The 23,010-nt window shown below is 43.6% G+C and overlaps 1 protein-coding gene across 9 annotated transcripts in view; it reads right to left on the reverse strand.

Annotated features, from left to right (window-relative positions):
* Positions 1-3,834: 3,834 nt before the first annotated feature.
* Positions 3,835-23,010, reverse strand: part of LOC106572986 (secretagogin) — a 79,876-nt gene continuing 60,700 nt past the window's right edge. The window contains exons 7-13 of one of the 9 annotated variants that reach the window (XM_082959193.1): positions 8,229-8,284; positions 7,017-7,062; positions 6,854-6,913; positions 5,829-5,897; positions 4,876-5,276; positions 4,246-4,805; positions 3,835-4,210 (exon numbers count right to left, since the gene is read on the reverse strand). In XM_082959193.1, the coding sequence (XP_082815319.1) occupies positions 5,145-5,276; positions 5,829-5,897; positions 6,854-6,913; positions 7,017-7,062; positions 8,229-8,284 (363 nt within the window). In that variant the 3' untranslated portion in view covers positions 3,835-4,210; positions 4,246-4,805; positions 4,876-5,144. Of the gene's footprint in view, positions 4,211-4,245; positions 5,277-5,828; positions 5,898-6,301; positions 6,428-6,853; positions 6,914-7,016; positions 7,063-8,228; positions 8,285-23,010 lie in introns of those variants that run through there. The other 8 variants (XM_082959196.1, XM_082959185.1, XM_082959188.1 and 5 more) reach the window with 8 other exon arrangements.

Raw genomic sequence — 23,010 nt, forward strand, 5'->3', positions numbered from 1 at the left:
CGGTGTAGACCTATTCATGGAAAACAGAAGCAGTTAGCTTGTCTGTCTAGACTGAGACAGAGAGCAGGCGGTGTAGACCTATTCATGGAAACCAGAAGCAGTTAGCTTGTCTGTCTAGACTGAGACAGATAGCAGGCGGTGTAGACCTATTCATGGAAACCAGAAGCAGTTAGCTTGTCTGTCTAGACTGAGATAGAGAGTAGGCCTGTCCGTCTAGACTGAGACAGATAGCAGGCGGTGTAGACATATTCATGGAAACCAGAAGCAGTTAGCTTGTCTGTCTAGACTGAGACAGATAGCAGGCGGTGTAGACCTATTCATGGAAACCAGAAGCAGTTAGCTTGTCTGTCTAGACTGAGACAGAGAGCAGGCGGTTAGGGGAGTTGTTCTCATTATCACGTTAATACTCTGTTGTCAACCATAGCATGAGGTAGGTAGCTGGTTGTCCTCTAGGGATGTAGCTGGTCCTCCTCTAGGGGGGTAGCTGGTCGTCCTCTAGGGAGAAGCTGGACCTACTCTAGGGAGGTAGCTGGTCCTCCTCTAGGGGGGTAGCTGGTCCTCCTCTAGGGGTAGCTGGTCTTCCTCTAGGGGGGTAGCTGGTCCTCCTCTAGGGGGTAGCTGGTCCTCCTCTAGGTAGGTAGCTGGTCCTCCTCTAGGGGGGTAGCTGGTCCTCCTCTAGGGGGGTAGCTGGTCCTCCTCTAGGGGGTAGCTGGTCCTCCTCTAGGGGGTAGCTGGTCCTCCTCTAGGGGGGTAGCTGGTACTCCTCTAGGGGGTAACTGGTCCTCCTCTAGGTAGGTAGCTGGTCCTCCTCTAGGTGGGTAGCTGGTCCTCCTCTAGGTGGGTAGCTTGTCCTCCTCTAGGGGGGTAGCTTGTCCTCCTCTAGGGGGGTAGCTGGTCCTCCTCTAGGGGGGTAGCTGGTCCTCCTCTAGGGGGGTAGCTGGTCCTCCTCAAGGGGGGTAGCTGGTCCTCCTTTAGGGGGGTAGCTGGTCCTCCTTTAGGGGGTCGCTGGTCCTCCTCTAGGGGGGTAGCTGGTCCTCCTCTAGGGGGTAGCTGGTCCTCCTTTAGGGGGGTAGCTGGTCCTCCTTTAGGGGGGTAGCTGGTCCTCCCCTAGGGGGGTAGCTGGTCCTCCCCTAGGGGGGTAGCTGGTCCTCCTCTAGGGGGTCGCTGGTCCTCCTCTAGGGGGGTAGCTGGTCCTCCTCTAGGGGGTAGCTGGTCCTCCTTTAGGGGGGTAGCTGGTCCTCCTCTAGGGGGGTAGCTGGTCCTCCTTTAGGGGGGTAGCTGGTCCTCCCCTAGGGGGGTAGCTGGTCCTCCTCTAGGGGGGTAGCTGGTCCTCCTCTAGGGGGGAGCTGGTCCTCCTTTAGGGGGGTAGCTGGTCCTCCTCTAGGGGGGTAGCTGGTCCTCCTTTAGGGGGGTAGCTGGTCCTCCCCTAGGGGGGTAGCTGGTCTTCCTCTAGGGGGGTAGCTGGTCCTCCTCTAGGGGGGTAGCTGGTCCTCCTTTAGGGGGGTAGCTGGTCCTCCCCTAGGGGGGTAGCTGGTCCTCCTTTAGGGGGGTAGCTGGTCCTCCCCTAGGGGGGTAGCTGGTCCTCCTTTAGGGGGGTAGCTGGTCTTCCTCTAAGGGGGTAGCTGGTCCTCCTCTAGGGGGGTAGCTGGTCCTCCCCTAGGGGGGTAGCTGGTCCTCCTTTAGGGGGGTAGCTGGTCCTCCTCTAGGGGGGTAGCTGGTCCTTCTCTAGGGGGGTAGCTGGTCCTCCTTTAGGGGGTAGCTGGTCCTTCTCTAGGGGGGTAGCTGGTCCTCCTTTAGGGGGTAGCTGGTCCTCCTCTAGGGGGGTAGCTGGTCCTTCTCTAGGGGGGTAGCTGGTCCTCCTTTAGGGGGTAGCTGGTCCTCCTCTAGGGGGTAGCTGGTCCTCTTCTAGCTATGTTGATAATTATCACACATTTTAGTTTCAGAGCTCAGCTAGAAAAGTGTGAACTCTATTTCTGTTCCGCCTTATTTGTGGACCACAGGAAGGGTAGCTCCTGCATGTACAACTGCTAATGTTGATCCTAATCAATTAAACTAAACCATTCAAATCAAATCGTATTGGTCACATACACATGGTTAGCAGATGTTAATGTGAGTGTAGCGAAGTGCTTGTGCTGCTAGTTCCAACAGTGCAGTAATATCTAACAAGTAATCTAACAATTCCACAACAACTACCTAATACACACTAATCTAAGTAAAGGAATGGAATAAGAATATATACATATAAATATATGGATGAGCAATGACCGAGCGGCATAGGCAAGATACAATAGATGATATAAAATACAATATATACATGTGAAATGAGTAGTGCAAGATATGTAAACATTATTAAAGTGACTAGTGATCCATTTATTGAAGTGTCCAATGATTTCAAGTCTGTATGTAGGCAGCAGCCTCTCTGTGTTAGTGATGGCTGTTTAACATTCTGATGGCCTTGAGGTTCTATATGCATTCTGAGAGTTTTGTCAGTCACATAAAGACAGCATCTGACACAGTAATGAGTTTTTCTCCAACATGCAACGAACATCCTGTCGTGTTTTTTTTTATCCAATTAGATCAGCGCATGGTTTTATCAGCTGCTTACAGGAAATCTGCTGCAGCCCCCAAAATGTATTGAGGTCATATCAGACTCAGAGATCCTGTCACGACAGAAAAAAAAGTGAATGTATCTGTTTTGTACCGTAGCAGTTTGTCGTTTCCTTTCTGTATACAGGCGCTGTAGGGAAACACACCAGATGTTGATGACTCAACCATGTTTGTTCTGTCAGGTGCTTGCTGATTGAGATATCCCACCCACCCAACCACTCCTGAATGAATGAATGGGTTTCTATGGTGACCTAACCTCTCAACTGGAGCACAAGCTGCGTTCACTTCATTACACCTGCATCCCAAATGGAACCCTATTCCATATATAGTGCACTACTTTTGACCAAAGCCCTACGAGCCCTCCCCTCCACAACATTTACACAAGGATTCTTATCTATCCGTTTATGGATCTGAATGCAGCTGGAATATTTTCAAGGAGTTCCTTTTTTAGATAACCAGTTTATTTACCACAATCAAATGAGTAGTGTAATATACTTCCCTCTCTCTCCCAGCAAACAGCATAGACCATACAAACCATTACTGTAGCATGTAGGGAACCTGTCAGCACTCCTGCAGCTGTTACACCTACAGAATGTGTTCCAAATTACACCCTATTCCTTAAATAGTGCCCTACTTTTGACCAAAGCGCAGTGGCTCTGAGGACAACTCTGGATTCCGTTCTAAGGTCATGAATGACTGTTAGTTCTATATCTCCAGCCTGTGTAGATGGGTTGAGTCAGGGTTTGCCAACTGGTGGACCGCGGGCCGAATTTAACCCGCAGGTGGTTTTATTTGGCCTCCAAAGTTTTCTGAGCCCCAAAAAAATCAGCTCCTAGTGAATTTAATTTAAGAAAATCTGTTCCCAAGTATAATAGAGAGAAACATGTGATCGTATACAAATATAAGCAAGGTTTGAAATTATTATGTTTTAATCTCATATTTTATCTGTTTGGGCTTCTTGCGGTCAATTTGCAGTCTACAAATGATCTGTAATTATGTTCTGGCCCCCAGACCATCCAAAAAAACCCGTGGCTGAATCTAGTTGATGATCCCTGGGTTAAGTAAATATAATGTGCATATTTAGTGGCACTATATAATTAACAGAAGTGTAAAATGTTGGCTATTGGCCCAATGCTCTTAATCACTGCCCAGTGGTACTGTATACACAGGCAGTATTGTACGCACTAATGTTAAATGTATCTGTAACAAAGTACACAACACCAAGTCCCACTACTCTTGATTTAATTATCATTGTTAAACATCATCATATAATATTAAAAACAGCAACTCACCTAATGTACAATACAGAACTACACTTACATGCAAATTGCCCAATAGCTAGCTATGGCCAGGCCAACAAAACACAACAGGAAAAATATAAGCATCATTCACAACACAGTCTTGAACATTGAGCATTCTCCTGCTTTTTCAAATAGATACACTTTCATTTACCAGTAGACTACCTGTATTATTCTGTATTCATTTACCAGTAGGCTACCTGTATTAGTCTGTATTCATTTACCAGTAGACTACCTGTATTATTCTGTATTCATTTACCAGTAGACTACCTGTATTATTCTGTATTCATTTACCAGTAGGCTACCTGTATTATTCTGCATTCATTTAGCAGTAGACTACCTGTATTATTCTGTATTCATTTACCAGTAGGCTACCTGTATTATTCTGTATTCATTTACCAGTAGGCTACCTGTATTATTCTGTATTCATTTACCAGTAGGCTACCTGTATTATTCTGTATTAATTTACCAGTAGGCTACCTGTATTATTCTGTATTCATTTACCAGTAGGCTACCTGTATTATTCTGTATTAATTTACCAGTAGGCTACCTGTATAATTCTGTATTCATTTACCAGTAGACTACCTGTATTATTCTGTATTCATTTACCAGTAGGCTACCTGTATTATTCTGTATTAATTTACCAGTAGACTACCTGTATTATTCTGTATTCATTTACCAGTAGGCTACCTGTATTATTCTGTATTCATTTACCAGTAGGCTACCTGTATTATTCTGTATTAATTTACCAGTAGGCTACCTGTATTATTCTGTATTCATTTACCAGTAGGCTACCTGTATTATTCTGTATTAATTTACCAGTAGGCTACCTGTATAATTCTGTATTCATTTACCAGTAGACTACCTGTATTATTCTGTATTCATTTACCAGTAGGCTACCTGTATTATTCTGTATTCATTTACCAGTAGACTACCTGTATTAATCTGTATTCATTTACCAGTAGGCTACCTGTATTATTCTGTATTCATTTACCAGTAGGCTACCTGTATTATTCTGTATTCATTTACCAGTAGGCTACCTGTATTATTCACCAGTATTATTTTGAATCTATCACAAGAAAATACAATTGATATCATTCAGAACAGTGCTTGTTCCACAACATGCTAAAACACTAGCAGCTGTTGTCTTTGAAGATTGGACATAAAGTTCTGGGTGTTCTGGATGCATCACAGTGAGGGGAAGGATCAGTAGTAGAGCTCTTCTCTGTTTGGGGAAACCTAGGCCTTATTGGGCTTCATTCCCAGGCACAGCGCTAGCTCATTCCTCTGGATCTTTCCATCTTTGTTGACGTCACAGTGTCCCAGCAGCACAGCCCTCAGTTTGTCCAGCTCTGGACCAGTGATGCTGGGCTGGATGGAAGATCAACAGGTAAAACACATTAGTAGTCAAACTATGTTTGTATAGATGTATTTTATATTGCACAAAAACTGCTCTTCCGGGACAATTAAGATCTATTGAATGTGTGGGCTAAAGTTAATGTATTCTGTAAGTTCCTTGAGGTCAAGAGGTGAAGGATTTCATCTGTTTTTGATGGATACAGAGAACACTGGACACAATAGATGTCCTTTGGGCCAGCCAGGACAGAGATGTATCAGATAGAAGCATGTTCATAACAAGGACATACACAATAGGTATCATATAGGAACATGTTAAGACTGACTCATAAAGATATACAACACAACAGGATAAAACAATAGACACCAATTCTACCTTTCCCAACACAATATTGTCCCACATGACCTTTACATAAACATGACCTTTACAAGACATATAGTAGATTATTATAGGAACATGCATAGTCCCATGTTATGACAAACACATGACCTTTACAAATACAATAGTCAATTATAATAGGAACATGTTTGTGGCACATTCATAAAGATATTGTCTGATATTCTTACCCTGACCAGTTCCATCATGTCTTTTACAAAGCCATCCACCTCTGGTCCTTCCAAAGCTCCAGTGTGACTCTGACCAATGGAGAAGAGAGAACATAGAACTCATTAAAAGCTCCGGTGTTACTCTGACCAATGGAGAAGAGAGAACATAGAACTCATTAAAAGCTCCGGTGTGACTCTGACCAATGGAGAAGAGAGAACATAGAACTCATTAAAAGCTCCGGTGTTACTCTGACCAATGGAGAAGAGAGAACATAGAACTCATTAAAAGCTCCGGTGTTACTCTGACCAATGGAGAAGAGAGAACATAGAACTCATTAAAAGCTCCGGTGTTACTCTGACCAATGGAGAAGAGAGAACATAGAACTCATTAAAAGCTCCGGTGTTACTCTGACCAATGGAGAAGAGAGAACATAGAACTCATTAAAAGCTCCGGTGTTACTCTGACCAATGGAGAAGAGAGAACATAGAACTCATTAAAAGCTCCGGTGTTACTCTGACCAATGGAGAAGAGAGAACATAGAACTCATTAAAAGCTCCGGTGTTACTCTGACCAATGGAGAAGAGAGAACATAGAACTCATTAAAAGCTCCGGTGTTACTCTGACCAATGGAGAAGAGAGAACATAGAACTCATTAAAAGGTCATCATGCCAAAATTGTAATCTCATTTCTCTGAATGCAGACCAAACATCCTTGTTTTGCAACTCATATTTCATTTACAGACCATATAGAGGAAGCAGTTGCGCTGCAAATCAAATCCAACATCCCAGCCCCAAGGGATTTAGTAAACACATGTAGTTTTTCAGGATCTATGTCAAGTAATGCAAGTGGAAGAAATGGCACAGCAGCCATTTTGGGAGGGGGTGTGGATGACCACACACCATAGCAGTCATCTTTTTGATGAAAGAAGTGACGAAAGAAGTGATGGATAAGAGATTAAGTGTTGTAACTACAAAGATCAACAAAGCATTTTAGAGTTGGGCACTTTAAACAACAAAACATTATTTATCATTCTGTCTGTACTCACAACATCATAGTGGTTGAATATTTTGTCAAAGTCTCTCTTTCTGTCTTCTTGACTGGAGGCCTGTAAACAGAGTCGATTACGGTTAGTTTCATCTTCCATTTCCTAAGAAGATTTAGCAGAGTAATGTAAGGAGCATTCGGAGAAACACATCAACTGAACTCACATCCATTTTGAACTGTAGCATGAAATTCTCTTCTAGAGCCAGGATCCTAAAGGAAAACGTGAAATAAACAACAATTTGATCAGCAAAACAGCATAGTTAGAAAAGGTATTGGTACTACAGTATACAGTCAATTAGAAGTACCTGGCCAAACGGTTCAGTATTCAGAATTGTAATAGAGTCAATTAGAAGTACCTGGCCAAACGGTTCAGTATTCAGAATTGTAATAGAGTCAATCAGAAGTACCTGACCAAATGGTTCAGTATTCAGAATTGTAATAGAGTCAATTAGAAGTACCTGGCCAAACGGTTCAGTATTCAGAATTGTAATAGAGTCAATTAGAAGTACCTGACCAAATGGTTCAGTATTCAGAATTGTAATAGAGTCAATTAGAAGTACCTGGCCAAATGGTTCAGTATTCAGAATTGTAATAGAGTCAATCAGAAGTACCTGACCAAATGGTTCAGTATTCAGAATTGTAATAGAGTCAATTAGAAGTACCTGGCCAAACGGTTCAGTATTCAGAATTGTAATAGAGTCAATTAGAAGTACCTGACCAAATGGTTCAGTATTCAGAATTGTAATAGAGTCAATTAGAAGTACCTGACCAAATGGTTCAGTATTCAGAATTGTAATAGAGTCAATTAGAAGTACCTGGCCAAATGGTTCAGTATTCAGAATTGTAATAGAGTCAATTAGAAGTACCTGACCAAACGGTTCAGTATTCAGAATTGTAATAGAGTCAATGAGAAGTACCTGGCCAAATGGTTCAGTATTCAGAATTGTAATAGAGTCAATCAGAAGTACCTGGCCAAATGGTTCAGTATTCAGAATTGTAATAGAGTCAATCAGAAGTACCTGGCCAAATGGTTCAGTATTCAGAATTGTAATAGAGTCAATTAGAAGTACCTGGCCAAATGGTTCAGTATTCAGAATTGTAATAGAGTCAATTAGAAGTACCTGACCAAACGGTTCAGTATTCAGAATTGTAATAGAGTCAATTAGAAGTACCTGACCAAACGGTTCAGTATTCAGAATTGTAATAGAGTCAATTAGAAGTACCTGGCCAAACGGTTCAGTATTCAGAATTGTAATAGAGTCAATTAGAAGTACCTGGCCAAATGGTTCAGTATTCAGAATTGTAATAGAGTCAATTAGAAGTACCTGGCCAAACGGTTCAGTATTCAGAATTGTAATAGAGTCAATTAGAAGTACCTGGCCAAATCGTTCAGATCCAAGCGACCATCCTTATTTTTGTCAAAAATCTTCATCTGTTAGAAAAAAGGAATTGATGCATAATAAAACATGTGTAATTTTGGTTCAAGACCGACCAATGGAGATATTACATATATTTGGCGATTACAGGTTTTCCTGCTTAAAAAAGCCAACTAAACATGTTTGTCAATGGTTTAGATCTGAGCACAAATAAACACACTGACGCAGGTTAGCGTTTTCATTATGAATCTTGTTCTGGAGGCAGCTCTGCAGAGTGGAAATGCCACAACGTGATTAAACCCAACCCTAACCTTAACCACACTGCTAAGCCTAATGCCTAACCCTAACCTTAACCACACTGCTAAGCCTAATGCCTAACCCTAACCTTAACCACACTGCTAAGCCTAATGCCTAACCCTAACCTTAACCACACTGCTAAGCCTAATGCCTAACCCTAACCTTAACCACACTGCTAAGCCTAATGCCTAACCCTAACCTTAACCACACTGCTAAGCCTAATGCCTAACCCTAACCTTAACCACACTGCTAAGCCTAATGCCTAACCCTAACCTTAACCACACTGCTAAGCCTAATGCCTAACCCTAACCTTAACCATACTGCTAACCCAAATGCCTAACCCTAACCTTAACCACACTGCTAAGCCTAATGCCTAACCCTAACCTTAACCATAGTGCTAACCCAAATGCCTAACCCTAACCTTAACCACACTGCTAAGCCTAATGCCTAACCCTAACCTTAACCATACTGCTAACCCAAATGCCTAACCCTAACCTTAACCACACTGCTAAGCCTAATGCCTAACCCTAACCTTAACCACACTGCTAAGCCTAATGCCTAACCCTAACCTTAACCACACTGCTAAGACTAATGCCTAACCCTAACCTTAACCACACTGCTAAGCCTAATGCCTAACCCTAACCTTAACCACACTGCTAAGCCTAATGCCTAACCCTAACCTTAACCACACTGCTAAGCCTAATGCCTAACCCTAACCTTAACCACACTGCTAAGCCTAATGCCTAACCCTAACCTTAACCACACTGCTAAGCCTAATGCCTAACCCTAACCTTAAAGGCACATTTTTGTTTTCGTACATTTTTACAATATAGGCAATTTCGACTTTGCAGCTGGCCTATCTAAGGGGAAATCTCTCAGCTCTGCCTCCAAGACAAGACTCTTGACAATAAAGGTCAACCTGCCATTTTGACAGTCACTCTCTTTGAAAATAAATATGATAGACAGGTTAGAAGTACTCTAACGAGAACGGGGTGATGCCAGACCAGGCCAGGGTAAGAGACAGACAGGGTGATGTCAGATCAGGCCAGGGTAAGAGACAGACAGGCCAGGGTAAGAGACAGACAGGCCAGGGTGAGAGACAGACAGAGTGATGTCAGACCAGGCCAGGGTGAGAGACAGACAGGCCAGGGTGAGAGACAGAAAGGCCAGGGTGAGAGACAGACAGGGTGATGTCAGACCAGGCCAGGGTGAGAGACAGACAGGGTGATGTCAGATCAGGCCAGGGTAAGAGACAGACAGGCCAGGGTAAGAGACAGACAGGCCAGGGTGAGAGACAGACAGAGTGATGTCAGACCAGGCCAGGGTGAGAGACAGACAGGCCAGGGTGAGAGACAGACAGGCCAGGGTGAGAGACAGACAGGCCAGGGTGAGAGACAGACAGGGTGATGCCAGACCAGGGCAGGGTAAGAGACAGACAGGCCAGGGTGAGAGACAGACAGGCCAGGGTGAGAGACAGACAGGGTGAATCGGTATGAGAGGTGTGACAGTCTCCCGCCAGACACTGGTAATCTAATATCAGTCTGTTAGATGAGATGATTAATACAGCTGGACAGAGTGATCTGCTGCTGGCTGCCACAACATAGCCCTGTCACGGTCCCAAATGACTCCCTATTCCCTATATAGTGTACTACTTTTGACCAGGGCCCATAAGGAATAGGATGCCATTTGGGAACACACTACCCTGTCTGATGAACTGGAGAGAGAGAGACCACACCTGGCTGCAGGATGAAGCCATTTTCTCCTCACTGGGAATCTGAGTCAGGGAAGTCCATTTAACGTTAGAGCAGAAGTTAGAACGTTTTCAGAGAAGGGAACAAGCCTCAGGGTATAGATAAGATTGGAAAAACAAGTCGGTGACAGGTGCCAGTATAATGCGATGACCCTTTCACAGGAGTCTGGGAACAAGCCACATCGGAGCGGCAGGTAGCCTAGTGGTTAGAGTGTAGGGGACGGCAGGTAGACTAGTGGTTAGAGTGTAGGGGCGGCAGGCGCCGGGGAGGTGGGGCGGCAGGAGCCTAGTGGTTAGAGTGTAGGGACGGCAGGTAGACTAGTGGTTAGAGTGTAGGGGCACGGCAGGTAGACTAGGGTTGGTGTAGGGGGCGGCAGGAGCCTGTGGGGGACGGCAGGTAGCCTAGTGGTTAGAGTGTAGGGGCAGGCAGGTAGACTAGTGGTTAGAGTGTAGGGGCGGCAGGTAGCCTAGTGGTTAGAGTGTAGGGACAGGTAGCCTAGTGGTTAGAGTGTAGGGGCAGGCAGGTAGACTAGTGGTTAGAGTGTAGGGGCGGCAGGTAGCCTAGTGGTTAGAGTGTAGGGACAGGTAGTCTAGTGGTTAGAGTGTAGGGGCAGGCAGGTAGACTAGTGGTTAGAGTGTAGGGACGGTAGGTAGCCTAGTGGTTAGAGTGTAGGGACGGCAGGTAGACTAGTGGTTAGAGTGTAGGGACGGCAGGTAGACTAGTGGTTAGAGTGTAGGGGCAGGCAGGTAGCCTAGTGGTTAGAGTGTAGGGGCAGGCAGGTAGACTAGTGGTTAGAGTGTAGGGGCAGGCAGGTAGACTAGTGGTTAGAGTGTAGGGACGGCAGGTAGACTAGTGGTTAGAGTGTAGGGACGGCAGGTAGACTAGTGGTTAGAGTGTAGGGACGGCAGGTAGACTAGTGGTTAGAGTGTAGGGGCAGGCAGGTAGCCTAGTGGTTAGAGTGTAGGCGGTAGGCCAGGTACGCACCTAGTGGTTAGAGTGTAGGGACGGCAGGTAGACTAGTGGTTAGAGTGTAGGGACGGCAGGTAGCCTAGTGGTTAGAGTGTAGGGACGGCAGGTAGACTAGTGGTTAGAGTGTAGGGGCAGGCAGGTAGACTAGTGGTTAGAGTGTAGGGACGGCAGGTAGCCTAGTGGTTAGAGTGTAGGGGCAGGCAGGTAGCCTAGTGGTTAGAGTGTAGGGACGGCAGGTAGACTAGTGGTTAGAGTGTAGGGGCAGGCAGGTAGCTTAGTGGTTAGAGTGTAGGGGCGGCAGGTAGCCTAGTGGTTAGAGTGTAGGGGCAGGCAGGTAGACTAGTGGTTAGAGTGTAGGGACGGCAGGTAGACTAGTGGTTAGAGTGTAGGGACGGCAGGTAGACTAGTGGTTAGAGTGTAGGGACGGCAGGTAGACTAGTGGTTAGAGTGTAGGGACGGCAGGTAGACTAGTGGTTAGAGTGTAGGGGCAGGCAGGTAGACTAGTGGTTAGAGTGTAGGGGCAGGCAGGTAGACTAGGGTGGGTGGGCGGCAGGAGCGGGGGTGTAGGGACGGCAGGTAGCCTAGTGGTTAGAGTGTAGGGACGGCAGGGCGGGAGAGGTGGGACGGCGGTGCCTAGTGGTTAGAGTGTAGGGACGGCAGGTAGACTAGAGGTTAGAGTGTAGGGACGGCAGGTAGCCTAGTGGTTAGAGTGTAGGGACGGCAGGTAGACTAGTGGTTAGAGTGTAGGGGCAGGCAGGTAGCCTAGTGGTTAGAGTGTAGGGACGGCAGGTAGCCTAGTGGTTAGAGTGTAGGGGCAGGCAGGTAGACTAGTGGTTAGAGTGTAGGGACGGCAGGTAGACTAGTGGTTAGAGTGTAGGGGCAGGCAGGTAGCCTAGTGGTTAGAGTGTAGGGACGGCAGGTAGCCTAGTGGTTAGAGTGTAGGGGCAGGCAGGTAGACTAGTGGTTAGAGTGTAGGGACGGCAGGTAGACTAGTGGTTAGAGTGTAGGGACAGGCAGGTAGACTAGTGGTCAGAGTGTAGGGACGGCTGGTAGACTAGTGGTTAGAGTGTAGGGACAGGCAGGTAGACTAGTGGTCAGAGCGTAGGGACGGCAGGTAGCCTAGTGGTTAGAGTGTAGGGGCGGAAGGTAGTCTAGTGGTTAGAGTGTAGGGACGGCAGGTAGACTAGTGGTTAGAGTGTAGGGACGGCAGGTAGCCTAGTGGTTAGAGCGTAGGGACGGCAGGTAGACTAGTGGTTAGAGTGTAGGGGCGGCAGGTAGCCTAGTGGTTAGAGTGTAGGGACGGCAGGTAGACTAGTGGTTAGAGTGTAGGGGCGGCAGGTAGCTTAGTGGTTAGAGTGTAGGGGCAGGCAGGTAGCCTAGTGGTTAGAGTGTAGAGGCAGGCAGGTAGACTAGTGGTTAGAGTGTAGGGACGGCAGGTAGCTAAGTGGTTAGAGTGTAGGGGCAGGCAGGTAGCATAGTGGTTAGAGTGTAGGGACGGCAGGTAGCCTAGTGGTTAGAGTGTAGGGACGGCAGGTAGCCGAGTGGTTAGAGTGTAGGGGCAGGCAGGTAGACTAGTGGTTAGAGTGTAGGGGTGGCAGGTAGCTTAGTGGTTAGAGTGTAGGGGCAGGCAGGTAGGCTCGTGGTTAGAGTGTAGGGGCAGCAGGTAGACTAGTGGTTAGAGTGTAGGGGCGGCAGGTAGCCTAGTGGTTAGAGTGTTGGGACAGGCAGGTAGCCTAGTGGTTAGAATGTAGGGGCAGGCAGGTAGCCTAGTGGTTAGAGTGTAGGGGCGGCAGGTAGCCTAGTGGTTAGAGTGTAAGGACGGCAGGTAGCCTAGTGGTTAGAGTGTAGGGGCAGGCAGGTAGACTAGTGGTTAGAGTGTAGGGACAGGCAGGTAGCCTAGTGGTTAGAGTGTAGGGACGGCAGGTAGCCTAGTGGTTAGAGTGTAGGGGCAGGCAGGTAGACTAGTGGTTAGAGTGTAGGGATGGCAGGTAGCCTAGTGGTTAGAGTGTAGGGGCAGGCAGGTAGACTAGTGGTTAGAGTGTAGGGACGGCAGGTAGACTAGTGGTTAGAGTGTAGGGGCGGCAGGTAGCATAGTGGTTAGAGTGTAGGGGCGGCAGGTAGCCTAGTGGTTAGAGTGTAGGGGCGGCAGGTAGCCTAGTGGTTAGAGTGTAGGGACGGCAGGAAGACTAGTGGTTAGAGTGTAGGGACGGCAAGTAGACTAGTGGTTAGAGTGTAGGGACGGCAGGTAGACTAGTGGTTAGAGTGTAGGGACGGCAGGTAGACTAGTGGTTAGAGTGTAGGGACGGCAGGTAGTCTAGCGGTTAGAGTGTAGGGGCAGGCAGGTAGACTAGTCGTTAGAGTGTAGGGACGGCAGGTAGACTAGTGGTTAGAGTGTAGGGGCAGGCAGGTAGACTAGTGGTTAGAGTGTAGGGGCGGCAGGTAGACTAGTGGTTAGAGTGTAGGGGCGGCAGGTAGACTAGTGGTTAGAGTGTAGGGACGGCAGGTAGCCTAGTGGTTAGAGTTTAGGGACGGCAGGTAGCCCAGTGGTTAGAGTGTAGGGGCGGTAGGTAGCCTAGTGGGTAGCTTAGTGGTTAGAGTGTAGGGGCGGTAGGTAGACTAGCGGTTAGAGCGTTGGGCCTGTAACCGAAAGGTTGGTGGATCGAATCCCTGAGCTGACAAGGTAAAAATCTGTCGTTCTGCCCCTGAACAAGGCAGTTAACCCACAGTTCCTAGGCCGTCATTGTAAATAAGAATTTGTTCTTAACTGACTTGCCTAGTTAAATAAAGGTTAAATAAAACTACATATTAAACATCCTGAAGACCCTGTACAGTTTATACACAGCGGGGGGTTGTAATGAACGTCACGGCAACCAGATTTACCTGCTGAATCTATACCACCTTCAGTGACATGAAAGGCACTCTGAAAGAGCCACCAATGAGGTTCATTTACCCCGCAGTAATGGTTCTAGAGACTGATGACTGCATTAATGGTTCTAGAGACTGATGACTGCATTAGGTTGATTAGAGACTGATGACTGCATTAATGGTTCTAGAGACTGATGACTGCATTAATGGTTCTAGAGACTGATGACTGCATTAGGTTGATTAGAGACTGATGACTGCATTAGGTTGATTAGAGACTGATGACTGCATTAATGGTTCTAGAGACTGATGACTGCATTAATGGTTCTAGAGACTGATGACTGCATTAATGGTTCTAGAGACTGATGACTGCATTAATGGTTCTAGAGACTGATGACTGCATTAGGTTGATTAGAGACTGATGACTGCATTAATGGTTCTAGAGACTGATGACTGCATTAATGGTTCTAGAGACTGATGACTGCATTAGGTTGATTAGAGACTGATGACTGCATTAGGTTGATTAGAGACTGATGACTGCATTAATGGTTCTAGAGACTGATGACTGCATTAATGGTTCTAGAGACTGATGACTGCATTAGATTGATTAGAGACTGATGACTGCATTAATGGTTCTAGAGACTGATGACTGCATTAATGGTTCTAGAGACTGATGACTGCATTAATGGTTCTAGAGACTGATGACTGCATTAGATTGATTAGAGACTGATAACTGCATTAATGGTTCTAGAGACTGATGACTGCATCAATGGTTCTAGAGACTGATGACTGCATTAGATTGATTAGAGACTGATGACTGCATTAGATTGATTAGAGACTGATGACTGCATTAATGGTTCTAGAGACTGATGACTGCATTAGGTTGATTAGAGACTGATGACTGCATTAGATTGATTAGAGACTGATGACTGCATTAATGGTTCTAGAGACTGATGACTGCATTAGGTTGATTAGAGACTGATGACTGCATTAATGGTTCTAGAGACTGATGACTGCATTAATGGTTCTAGAGACTGATGACTGCATTAGGTTGATTAGAGACTGATGACTGCATTAGATTGATTAGAGACTGATGACTGCATTAATGGTTCTAGAGACTGATGACTGCATTAGGTTGATTAGAGACTGATGACTGCATTAGATTGATTAGAGACTGATGACTGCATTAATGGTTCTAGAGACTGATGACTGCATTAGGTTGATTAGAGACTGATGACTGCATTAATGGTTCTAGAGACTGATGATTGCATTAGGTTGATTAGAGACTGATGACTGCATTAGGTTGATTAGAGACTGATGACTGCATTAGGTTGATTAGAGACTGATGATTGCATTAGGTTGATTAGAGACTGATGACTGCCCCTGAACAAGGCAGTTAACCCACAGTTCCTAGGCCGTCATTGTAAATAAGAATTTGTTCTTAACTGACTTGCCTAGTTAAATAAAGGTTAAATAAAACTACATATTAAACATCCTGAAGACCCTGTACAGTTTATACACAGCGGGGGGTTGTAATGAACGTCACGGCAACCAGATTTACCTGCTGAATCTATACCACCTTCAGTGACATGAAAGGCACTCTGAAAGAGCCACCAATGAGGTTCATTTACCCCGCAGTAATGGTTCTAGAGACTGATGACTGCATTAATGGTTCTAGAGACTGATGACTGCATTAGGTTGATTAGAGACTGATGACTGCATTAATGGTTCTAGAGACTGATGACTGCATTAATGGTTCTAGAGACTGATGACTGCATTAGGTTGATTAGAGACTGATGACTGCATTAGGTTGATTAGAGACTGATGACTGCATTAATGGTTCTAGAGACTGATGACTGCATTAATGGTTCTAGAGACTGATGACTGCATTAATGGTTCTAGAGACTGATGACTGCATTAATGGTTCTAGAGACTGATGACTGCATTAGGTTGATTAGAGACTGATGACTGCATTAATGGTTCTAGAGACTGATGACTGCATTAATGGTTCTAGAGACTGATGACTGCATTAGGTTGATTAGAGACTGATGACTGCATTAATGGTTCTAGAGACTGATGACTGCATTAATGGTTCTAGAGACTGATGACTGCATTAGGTTGATTAGAGACTGATGACTGCATTAGATTGATTAGAGACTGATGACTGCATTAATGGTTCTAGAGACTGATGACTGCATTAGGTTGATTAGAGACTGATGACTGCATTAGATTGATTAGAGACTGATGACTGCATTAATGGTTCTAGAGACTGATGACTGCATTAGGTTGATTAGAGACTGATGACTGCATTAATGGTTCTAGAGACTGATGATTGCATTAGGTTGATAGAGACTGATGACTGCATTAGGTTGATTAGAGACTGATGACTGCATTAGGTTGATTAGAGACTGATGACTGCATTAGGTTGATTAGAGACTGATGACTGCATTAGGTTGATTAGAGACTGATGACTGCATTAGGTTGATTAGAGACTGATGACTGCATTAGGTTGATTAGAGACTGATGACTGCATTAATGGTTGCTAGAGACTGATGACTGCATTAATGGTTCTAGAGACTGATGACTGCATTAATGGTTCTAGAGACTGATGACTGCATTAATGGTTCTAGAGACTGATGACTGCATTAGGTTGATTAGAGACTGATGACTGCATTAGATTGATTAGAGACTGATGACTGCATTAGGTTGATTAGAGACTGATGACTGCATTAGATTGATTAGAGACTGATGACTGCATTAGATTGATTAGAGACTGATGACTGCATTAATGGTTCTAGAGACTGATGACTGCATAAATGGTTCTAGAGACTGATGACAACATTAATGGTTCTAGAGACTGATGACTGCAGTAATGGTTCTAGAGACTGATGACTGCATTAATGGTTCTAGAGACTGATGACTGCATTAGGTTGATTAGAGACTGATGACTGCATTAATGGTTCTAGAGACTGATGACTGCATTAGATTGATTAGAGACTGATGACTGCATTAGGTTGATTAGAGACTGATGACTGCATTAATGGTTCTAGAGACTGATGACTGCATTAGGTTGATTAGAGACTGATGACTGCATTAATGGTTCTAGAGACTGATGACTGCATTAATGGTTCTAGAGACTGATGACTGCATTAATGGTTCTAGAGACTGATGACTGCATTAATGGTTCTAGAGACTGATGACTGCATTAGGTTGATTAGAGACTGATGACTGCATTAGATTGATTAGAGACCGATGACTGCATTAATGGTTCTAGAGACTGATGACTGCATTAGGTTGATTAGAGACTGATGACTGCACTAGATTGATTAGAGACTGATGACTGCATTAGATTGATTAGAGACTGATGACTGCATTAACGGTTCTAGAGACTGATGACTGCATTAATGGTTCTAGAGACTGATGACTGCATTAATGGTTCTAGAGACTGATGACTGCATTAATGGTTCTAGAGACTGATGACTGCATTAGATTGATTAGAGACTGATGACTGCATTAGGTTGATTAGAGACTGATGACTGCATTAATGGTTCTAGAGACTGATGACTGCATTAATGGTTCTAGAGACTGATGACTGCATTAATGGTTCTAGAGACTGATGACTGCATTAGGTTGATTAGAGACTGATGACTGCATTAGATTGATTAGAGACTGATGACTGCATTATGTTGATTAGAGACTGATGACTGCATTAGATTGATTAGAGACTGATGACTGCATTAATGGTTCTAGAGACTGATGACTGCATTAGGTTGATTAGAGACTGATGACTGCATTAATGGTTCTAGAGACTGATGACTGCATTAATGGTTCTAGAGACTGATGACTGCATTAATGGTTCTAGAGACTGATGACTGCATTAGGTTGATTAGAGACTGATGACTGCATTAATGGTTCTAGAGACTCATGACTGCATTAATGGTTCTAGAGACTGATGACTGCATTATGTTGATTAGAGACTGATGACTGCATTAATGGTTCTAGAGACTGATGACTGCATTAGATTGATTAGAGACTGATGACTGCATTAGATTGATTAGAGACTGATGACTGCATTAATGGTTCTAGAGACTGATGACTGCATTAGATTGATTAGAGACTGATGACTGCATTAGATTGATTAGAGACTGATGACTGCATTAGGTTGATTAGAGACTGATGACTGCATTAGGTTGATTAGAGACTGATGACTGCATTAGATTGATTAGAGACTGATGACTGCATTAATGGTTCTAGAGACTGATGACTGCAGTAATGGTTCTAGAGACTGATGACTGCATTAATGGTTCTAGAGACTGATGACTGCATTAATGGTTCTAGAGACTGATGACTGCATTAATGGTTCTAGAGACTGATGACTGCATTAATGGTTCTAGAGACTGATGACTGCATTAGATTGATTAGAGACTGATGACTGCATTAATGGTTCTAGAGACTGATGACTGCATTAATGGTTCTAGAGACTGATGACTGCATTAATGGTTCTAGAGACTGATGACTGCATTAATGGTTCTAGAGACTGATGACTGCATTAATGGTTCTAGAGACTGATGACTGCATTAGGTTGATTAGAGACTGATGACTGCATTAGATTGATTAGAGACCGATGACTGCATTAATGGTTCTAGAGACTGATGACTGCATTAGGTTGATTAGAGACTGATGACTGCACTAGATTGATTAGAGACTGATGACTGCATTAGATTGATTAGAGACTGATGACTGCATTAACGGTTCTAGAGACTGATGACTGCATTAATGGTTCTAGAGACTGATGACTGCATTAATGGTTCTAGAGACTGATGACTGCATTAATGGTTCTAGAGACTGATGACTGCATTAGATTGATTAGAGACTGATGACTGCATTAGGTTGATTAGAGACTGATGACTGCATTAATGGTTCTAGAGACTGATGACTGCATTAATGGTTCTAGAGACTGATGACTGCATTAATGGTTCTAGAGACTGATGACTGCATTAATGGTTCTAGAGACTGATGACTGCATTAGGTTGATTAGAGACTGATGACTGCATTAATGGTTCTAGAGACTCATGACTGCATTAATGGTTCTAGAGACTGATGACTGCATTATGTTGATTAGAGACTGATGACTGCATTAATGGTTCTAGAGACTGATGACTGCATTAGATTGATTAGAGACTGATGACTGCATTAGATTGATTAGAGACTGATGGCTGCATTAATGGATCTAGAGACTGATGACTGCATTAGATTGATTAGAGACTGATGACTGCATTAGATTGATTAGAGACTGATGACTGCATTAATGGTTCTAGAGACTGATGACTGCATTAGATTGATTAGAGACTGATGACTGCATTAGATTGATTAGAGACTGATGACTGCATTAGATTGATTAGAGACTGATGACTGCATTAGGTTGATTAGAGACTGATGACTGCATTAGATGGATTAGAGACTGATGACTGCATTAATGGTTGTAGAGACTGATGACTGCAGTAATGGTTCTAGAGACTGATGACTGCATTAATGGTTCTAGAGACTGATGACTGCATTAATGGTTCTAGAGACTGATGACTGCATTAGGTTGATTAGAGACTGATGACTGCATTAGGTTGATTAGAGACTGATGACTGCATTAATGGTTCTAGAGACTGATGACTGCATTAATGGTTCTAGAGACTGATGACTGCATTAGGTTGATTAGAGACTGATGAATGCGTTAGGTTGATTAGAGACTGATGACTGCATTAATGGTTCTAGAGACTGATGACTGCATTAATGGTTCTAGAGACTGATGACTGCATTAGATTGATTAGAGACTGATGACTGCATTAGATTGATTAGAGACTGATGACTGCATTAGATTGATTAGAGACTGATGACTGCATTAGGTTGATTAGAGACCGATGACTGCATTAATGGTTCTAGAGACTGATGACTGCATTAATGGTTCTAGAGACTGATGACTGCATTAGATTGATTAGAGACTGATGACTGCAATAATGGTTCTATAGACTGAAGACTGCATTATGTTGATTAGAGACTGATGACTGCATTAATGGTTCTAGAGACTGATGACTGCATTAGATTGATTAGAGACTGATGACTGCATTAGATTGATTAGAGACTGATGGCTGCATTAATGGATCTAGAGACTGATGACTGCATTAGATTGATTAGAGACTGATGACTGCATTAGATTGATTAGAGACTGATGACTGCATTAATGGTTCTAGAGACTGATGACTGCATTAGATTGATTAGAGACTGATGACTGCATTAGGTTGATTAGAGACTGATGACTGCATTAGGTTGATTAGAGACTGATGACTGCATTAGATTGATTAGAGACTGATGACTGCATTAATGGTTCTAGAGACTGATGACTGCAGTAATGGTTCTAGAGACTGATGACTGCATTAATGGTTCTAGAGACTGATGACTGCATTAATGGTTCTAGAGACTGATGACTGCATTAATGGTTCTAGAGACTGATGACTGCATTAGGTTGATTAGAGACTGATGACTGCATTAGGTTGATTAGAGACTGATGACTGCATTAATAGTTCTAGAGACTGATGACTGCATTAATGGTTCTAGAGACTGATGACTGCATTAGGTTGATTAGAGACTGATGAATGCATTAGGTTGATTAGAGACTGATGACTGCATTAATGGTTCTAGAGACTGATGACTGCATTAATGGTTCTAGAGACTGATGACTGCATTAATGGTTCTAGAGACTGATGACTGCATTAGGTTGATTAGAGACTGATGACTGCATTAATGGTTCTAGAGACTCATGACTGCATTAATGGTTCTAGAGACTGATGACTGCATTATGTTGATTAGAGACTGATGACTGCATTAATGGTTCTAGAGACTGATGACTGCATTAGATTGATTAGAGACTGATGACTGCATTAGATTGATTAGAGACTGATGGCTGCATTAATGGTTCTAGAGACTGATGACTGCATTAGATTGATTAGAGACTGATGACTGCATTAGATTGATTAGAGACTGATGGCTGCATTAATGGATCTAGAGACTGATGACTGCATTAGATTGATTAGAGACTGACGACTGCATTAGATTGATTAGAGACTGATGACTGCATTAATGGTTCTAGAGACTGATGACTGCATTAGATTGATTAGAGACTGATGACTGCATTAGATTGATTAGAGACTGATGACTGCATTAGGTTGATTAGAGACTGATGACTGCATTAGGTTGATTAGAGACTGATGACTGCATTAGATTGATTAGAGACTGATGACTGCATTAATGGTTCTAGAGACTGATGACTGCAGTAATGGTTCTAGAGACTGATGACTGCATTAATGGTTCTAGAGACTGATGACTGCATTAATGGTTCTAGAGACTGATGACTGCATTAATGGTTCTAGAGACTGATGACTGCATTAATGGTTCTAGAGACTGATGACTGCATTAGGTTGATTAGAGACTGATGACTGCATTAGGTTGATTAGAGACTGATGACTGCATTAATGGTTCTAGAGACTGATGACTGCATTAATGGTTCTAGAGACTGATGACTGCATTAGGTTGATTAGAGACTGATGAATGCGTTAGGTTGATTAGAGACTGATGACTGCATTAATGGTTCTAGAGACTGATGACTGCATTAATGGTTCTAGAGACTGATGACTGCATTAGATTGATTAGAGACTGATGACTGCATTAGATTGATTAGAGACTGATGACTGCATTAGATTGATTAGAGACTGATGACTGCATTAGGTTGATTAGAGACTGATGACTGCATTAATGGTTCTAGAGACTGATGACTGCATTAATGGTTCTAGAGACTGATGACTGCATTAGATTGATTAGAGACTGATGACTGCATTAATGGTTCTAGAGACTGATGACTGCATTATGTTGATTAGAGACTGATGACTGCATTAATGGTTCTAGAGACTGATGACTGCATTAGATTGATTAGAGACTGATGACTGCATTAGATTGATTAGAGACTGATGGCTGCATTAATGGATCTAGAGACTGATGACTGCATTAGATTGATTAGAGACTGATGACTGCATTAGATTGATTAGAGACTGATGACTGCATTAATGGTTCTAGAGACTGATGACTGCATTAGATTGATTAGAGACTGATGACTGCATTAGATTGATTAGAGACTGATGACTGCATTAGGTTGATTAGAGACTGATGACTGCATTAGGTTGATTAGAGACTGATGACTGCATTAGGTTGATTAGAGACTGATGACTGCATTAGGTTGATTAGAGACTGATGACTGCATTAGATTGATTAGAGACCGATGACTGCATTAATGGTTCTAGAGACTGATGACTGCATTAGGTTGATTAGAGACTGATGACTGCACTAGATTGATTAGAGACTGATGACTGCATTAGATTGATTAGAGACTGATGACTGCATTAACGGTTCTAGAGACTGATGACTGCATTAATGGTTCTAGAGACTGATGACTGCATTAATGGTTCTAGAGACTGATGACTGCATTAATGGTTCTAGAGACTGATGACTGCATTAGATTGATTAGAGACTGATGACTGCATTAGGTTGATTAGAGACTGATGACTGCATTAATGGTTCTAGAGACTGATGACTGCATTAATGGTTCTAGAGACTGATGACTGCATTAATGGTTCTAGAGACTGATGACTGCATTAGGTTGATTAGAGACTGATGACTGCATTAGGTTGATTAGAGACTGATGACTGCATTAATGGTTCTAGAGACTGATGACTGCATTAATGGTTCTAGAGACTGATGACTGCATTAGGTTGATTAGAGGACTGATGAATGCGTTAGGTTGATTAGAGACTGATGACTGCATTAATGGTTCTAGAGACTGATGACTGCATTAATGGTTCTAG

This window comes from Salmo salar, chromosome 02, assembly GCF_965601325.2.
Source record: "Salmo salar chromosome 02, fSalSal1, whole genome shotgun sequence".
NCBI classification, from domain to species: Eukaryota; Metazoa; Chordata; class Actinopteri; order Salmoniformes; family Salmonidae; genus Salmo; species Salmo salar.